Raw genomic sequence first — 6,284 nt, 5'->3', positions numbered from 1 at the left:
TCCATACAACCTCCAATCAATATTTCAGAAGTTCATAAGAGTCTGACCAGACAGATCTCAATCATGAGAAAAAAGCAACAGATGTAGACTCTGTGGAAATGTACTGGATTTAATAGAACTTTAAAACCATTTTGATATATTCTTTATCAAAAAACATTTTGCTTACATTTACTTTTATGCATTTTACAGACACTTTCTCCCTAAGCGACTTTCAGTGCTTTCTATCTATATATTTATTTTATGTCTTCCCTGTGATCAAACCTATGACCATTGCTACAGTAGCACTAATGATCTACAAATTGAGCTGTGCCCATAACCAAATAGACGCCATTATAAAGTCTCAAGTACGTTCCTTAAAGGGGTCATATTATGATTTTTTTAAAGATGTAAAATAAGTATTTGGTGTCCCCAGAGTGGGTATGTGAAGTTTTAGCTCAAAATACCCCACAGGTAAATTAATTATAGCATGTTAAAATTCCCATTTTGTAGATCCGGGCAAAATGTGCTGTTTTTGGGTGTGTCCTTTAAAATGCAAATGATCTGATAAAATGCAAACACTGATCGCAATGATGGTGGTTTGTTGCAATTGAAACTCAATTCTGCTGTCAATTATTTTTTTCTCTGCACTAAATGGCATTGCCGCAGGGGCGTAGCCACGAGGGGACCTGGGTGGGCCTTGGCCCCCACATTTACATGTCCGGCCCCCTCAGATTTCCAATTGCTTAAAATAAAATAAGAAAATGTTGATTTCTTAGTCTGATTGATAGATTGACCAATCAAAATGCTCCGTGGTAAAAAGCAGCTATTTTCAAACTTGATTGGATAAGCTCATGTCACGCGTTGTTGTGCGTAAATACGCTGTCATCTTTGCATGAGAGTTCATTAATATTCGGTGACAATGTACCCCTCATGAGTTGCCCCCTCATATTAAGATAGGACCCCCCAAAAATACAATTCTGGCTACGCCCATGCAGTGCCGTGGTTGGATAGTGCAGATTAAGGGGTGGTATTATTGTAATTGGCCTTGCTACCTACCTCACAAAACAGCTGAAATCTAAACGACTTAATTTTTCACATGCTTGCACAGAATGCCTTACCAAAACTAAGTTACTGGGTTGTTATTTTTCACGTTTTCTAGGTTAATAGAAGCACAGGGGACCCAATTATAGCACTTAAACATGGAAAAAGTCAGATTTTCACCCCATGACCCCTTTAATGCTTAATTTCTGTCCTAAAAACAAGGCTCTCACCTTACAACAGTGGTTTTTCAAGCTTTCGCATTGCACCCCCCTTTGTGTAGGGTGTATCCCTTTGTGCCCATCCAACAAAGAAAAATCATGACATAAAACAATCTTAAACTTAAATTCAACAAAAAATATTAAATTATAGAATGTAGTGCTATTTGGTTGGAAGCTTGAGGTTTGATTACACAGAATTTATGATAAATGAATGTATTTTATAAAATGTAATAAAACTAGCCCCATCTCACCCCCCAAGGGTGGCCCGCCTTCCAGTTTGGGAATGACTGCCTTACAAAATGTACACAGCTTTTCGATAATATCAGCCTTTAATTGATTCACAACTACTTTCATGCAAATTGTCTTCATAACTGAAATTAAAACCCCATTGCCATGGCACAAGGCCAAGTATTCAAACTTGTATTCACCAGAGTATACATCAAAGATAAGCACTGAAGCCTACACGAGACTGAAACTTGAGCTCTAAAAAAGAAAAAACTTAGCACACGGTCAAATTTCCTTGTTTAGTACACGGGGTGCTAAATAATTCTGGAAATGCTATAGCTCTCACCTCTTCAGGAGAGAGTGCCAAGTACACTCAACACTTTTGAAGAATTACATGCGGACCTACAACATGGTTCTGGCTATGGTCAGCAAAACCATATGGCTTATTTGATTCACCTCCTCAAAAGAACAGCAAGTACTTTATTGAATAATATACTCTGTTTACGTAATGGTTATGAACTACCTTACTGATCCTGAGCCAGTGGTATCATGAGAAAAGCAACTGGAGTGCCCAATTAATTCACATTGCGAAGAAGATACAAAACAGGTAATACTAAACCTTAAGGCTGCCATTAAAGTTTAATGGGCCGCTACCCAGAATTTTCAGGGTGAGCACGGACCGTTCTTTGAAAAAGATGCGAGGAAAGACGGAGGTTAAGGATGTGAAAAAGCAGTAAAATTAGAGGGGTCATCTAAAAAGGGGCAAAAATGGTGAGTACATGCGCACCCCACTACTGCACACCAGTACAACAGAGTTCAATTGCATAATAAAAAATTAAAAACAAAGTAAAATAATACCAATTTCTTTTTCTTTTCATCTAACTCTTAACCTTCTTTCTCCGGACACGTCCACCTGAAGTGAGCCATGTGTCCTTGTCTTCTCCTCTGTCTATTATTGTTTCTTTGTTCATCTCTCCTCGCTGGCCTGGTTTTGTATCCCTGTCCAAAAGGCTGCTGCTGTCCCCACATCGGTGACTTTGTCCTGTGTGAGTCTTTGGGTCTGCGCACCCTGCCTCGCTCCATCCCACTAAGCACCTCCGTCCTGTCCGTGGCCCGGAATCATCTCTGCAACCTGGATAATGTGTTCCGGCCATACTTAGGACTACAGGAGTTAAGCCTTGGACACAATCAGCTGGATCGTTTCCCTCGAGGGCTCCCTTCAAGTCTGGAGACCCTTCAGCTTCAAGAAAACCAGATCACCTACATCACCGCTGGATCTTTGAGACACCTTGGGAACCTCACACGCCTGGACCTCGATGATAACCGGATACGAGCCATTCAGCCTGGGGCGCTACTGGGGCTGACCAGACTGAGGATGCTGACTCTTAAGGGGAACAGATTATCTCGGCTTCCGGCAAACTTACCTTCTTCGCTAGCACACCTTGATGTGTCTGCAAACTGTATATCTACATTAGATCTCTCGTCACTGGGTGCTTTGGTAAACCTCCAGGTGTTAAAGATTAATAGCAACTGTTTGCGTACCATACCCGAGCAGGCTTTCGATGGGCTGTCCCGACTTCGAACAGTGGAGCTGGCCAATAACCTATGGGTTTGTGAGTGTGACATAATGTACCTGTATAGGTGGCTATTAATGGACAGGTTACGCACGGCAACGGATCTAGTATGTGCAGCTCCTTTGCACTTAGCACAGAAATTGCTTTTAACTCTATCGGTAATAGCCATCTGTCCAAAACTTTTTAAGCCTGTCGAGAGAATGTCAACTTTAAATTCAACCACAACATCTGGGAAAGTGGTTGAGAGCCACATAGAGCAGAATACAAGTGCTTCTATATTGGTTAGATCTGACAATGCTTGCAACGCAAGTGCTTTTAGATGCACAGCATCTTTTAAGCGAACAGACAATACAGTATCACCTCCCGAGACTTGGTCCCAATCCTTATTGTTTAATAGAAACCTATCAAGGTCCTTCTCAGGGTCAGACCAGCCTACTTTAGAGAGACTGAGCTACGAGGATTGCCTCGCTCAAAATGTCACATCTTTAAATCCCCAACCCACTCAAGTACCCTACAGTCCAGTCACAGACAAGGAACCTGGCTGTCTGGAGAATTCGACAGGTCAGCATCCAGAAGCAGCAGCCACCTTGGTGTCGCCTGGATCCCCGACCCCTACTAGAGGGATCGGGCTGCAGCTCACCCCTCAAAAAGTACTGCAGACCAGTGACCCTGCGCTCATTGCGGTTCTGGCTGTGCTTTGTGTGTTTACAGGACTATTAATGATCACAGTGCTTTTGGTTCTGAAGAACATTATTCTTCGAAACATAAGAGTAGCACCACTTCCACATGTTCAAGGAGACATGCATTCATAATATGTATTGCTGAATTTTATGTATTGCTTTTTTTATTTGCATTGCAGAAAATCATAAAAAATGTATGATGCAAAATGACTTTATTATGTTTTTGCAAGATGAACGTTTTGCTCTATGTACACCGCATATGCATTAATAATAGCACCTTTTTTTGGTGTTTTCATTAACAAATCACTGCACAAATTGCAATGAACATTCTAGAAAAACGCATCTAAACAAATATACATTTTCTTATAATTTAAACCTGCTTTCTGATAAGCTACGGTAGAAATTCACAAGCATTGTAGTAGTATGCAATTAATACAGAGAACTGGTAAAAGTATGAGATCTTCTTCAAGAATTAAAGATTATTTTATTGTGCGTGATTCATAGAGATACACTGAAAGAAACTTCTTCCTAAAAATCCTCACAGTCTGTCAATGCAAACCAACATCTCTAAGGCAGCGTGCATGTAGTAGTGATGATACACATTTCCATTTAATAGCCTCAGTCGAGAACAAACTACACCGTGTTTGGTCGAGTGGGTGACAGTGACTCATATGTGAATGAGGACATTAATTTCTAGCTTCGGCCAGCGTCTCTTTGTCGTCTTTCTGTTTAAGTCTGTAGTCTGCTAATGCAGCCTTAATAGCATCTTCTGCGAGCACTGCCAAAACACAAAGGATCATTTGAGGTGCACTGTTAATATGATCATTTAATACTACACATGCCTTTAAAGGAAAACACCACTTTTTTCAACATTTTACCTCAATTTAGATTAATTAATACATTCCTATCTTCTTCCAATGCATGCACTTCATCCCTGCACAGCGCATCGTGAATGTGTTAGCATTTAGCCTAGCCCCATGCATTCCTTAGGATCCAAATAGGGATGAGTGCTCTTCTGCCATACAATATAGTTCTAATTTTGATATGCTTAAAAAAATATCGCCACGTTTTAATTTGTGCCACCCTACTTACTCGTGTAACTACTCATATAGGGAAAACATGGAAGTGTTTGGTGGCTTCTAAATTCACCCCTATTTGGATCCTAAGGAATGAATGGGGCTAGGCCAAATGCCAACACACTCACGACACGCCGCGCAAAGATGAAGTGCACGCACCGAAAAAAGACAGACATGCACCAACTTGTCTAAGTTGAGGTAAGAACATAGTAAAATACTAAAAAACTGTGGCGTTTTCCTTTAAGTGATGATGACGTAAATGTTTTTGTCATACTTACTAGAGCAATGTAGTTTAACTGGTGGAAGACAAAGTTCTTTGGCAATCTCTGTGTTTTTGATTTTAAGGGCTTCGTCAATCTGTACAAAGCAAAGGAGGACATTAAATGAACACTTAGATAATGCGATAATCACTGTGAATGTCTGAATGTGTGAATGCAATGGTCTGAGTCATGCTGACATACCGATTTCCCCTTCACCCACTCTGTGGCCAGAGAGCTAGAAGCAATGGCTGATCCACAGCCAAATGTTTTGAATCTGGCATCCACTATCTTTCCATTTTCGTCCACTTGAATCTGTCAGACAGAATTACAACTTTGTAAGTTACACAGGGCAAGACACAAATTTACTAAAAATCAAATGGAAACATGCATACCTGTAGTTTCATTACATCACCGCAAGCAGGAGCGCCTACCAAACCAGTGCCCACATTCTTGGCATCTTTGTTCAGGGAACCAACATTTCTGGGGTTCTCGTAGTGGTCTACCACCTTTGGTGCAAAGTAAGCAACACATGGTTAAGTCCAAAACCAGATGTTAAACAAATGACCAGGCTGTAATCACATTTAATATCACAGGCAATAAAAGTGTGTCCTTGATCAATAATGTGTACTATTTATAAGTAATGACCTTGACAAATAAACAATAAATGCACTAAAAGCACTCAACATTTTATGAAATCATTATTGATATCAAACATCAAGTCAAGGTTTTACCTGTAGCACTGTTACAGAACTAAATATCTGAGCATCGTTCGTCATCAGTTTGTGACAGTTACAAAAGCGGATATGAAACAACTACAAATGCAACTTATAATCTCATCTTACAATACATAAACCTAATGATTTAGATGGCTTTATCGTAAGGACAAACTGAAGAACGTGAATAAAATAATGGATGTCAGAACGCGTGGTTTGTTTACATGCGCGGTTGTTATCTAACGTTAGCCGAATTAGCAAAGCACGCTAAAAGTTACATAAGTTACGGTCAAATATTTACCCATTCCTAAATTATTTACAATGGATGACCAGCAACGAAATATAACACGTACCTTTTTATGATAAGAGCATGCGGATCTAAACTCTGGTGATGTTAACGATCTGTGAAACAGTGCAGAAGACGCACAGCGTTTGGCAGCCGCTGCTAACGCCATGATGGACAAATACGCACTGTCTGCACCAGCTAGACTCAACCAATAGGTGGCGCACTTTCACTG

The 6,284-nt window shown here is 40.3% G+C and overlaps 2 protein-coding genes across 2 annotated transcripts; one reads left to right on the top strand and one right to left on the bottom strand.

Moving 5' to 3' along the window:
* The first annotated feature begins 1,535 nt into the window (after positions 1-1,535).
* si:ch211-191d15.2 (uncharacterized) lies at positions 1,536-3,888 on the top strand. The gene has a single exon (XM_055198028.2). The coding sequence runs from the start codon at positions 2,389-2,391 to the stop codon at positions 3,847-3,849; it is 1,461 nt and encodes a 486-aa protein (XP_055054003.2). The 5' UTR covers positions 1,536-2,388; the 3' UTR covers positions 3,850-3,888.
* A 37-nt stretch (positions 3,889-3,925) lies between these two features.
* iscua (iron-sulfur cluster assembly enzyme a) lies at positions 3,926-6,278 on the bottom strand. Its single transcript, XM_055198718.2, has 5 exons — positions 6,120-6,278; positions 5,446-5,559; positions 5,255-5,365; positions 5,072-5,150; positions 3,926-4,495 (listed from the first exon to the last, which is right to left on the bottom strand). The coding sequence occupies exons 1-5, from the start codon at positions 6,219-6,221 to the stop codon at positions 4,404-4,406; spliced, it is 498 nt and encodes a 165-aa protein (XP_055054693.1). The 5' UTR covers positions 6,222-6,278; the 3' UTR covers positions 3,926-4,403.
* Positions 6,279-6,284: the final 6 nt, after the last annotated feature.

This window comes from Misgurnus anguillicaudatus, chromosome 22, assembly GCF_027580225.2.
Source record: "Misgurnus anguillicaudatus chromosome 22, ASM2758022v2, whole genome shotgun sequence".
Lineage (NCBI taxonomy): Eukaryota > Metazoa > Chordata > Actinopteri > Cypriniformes > Cobitidae > Misgurnus > Misgurnus anguillicaudatus.
Note: the sequence above shows the minus strand (reverse complement) of the source record. Positions and strands in the feature narration are given on the sequence as shown.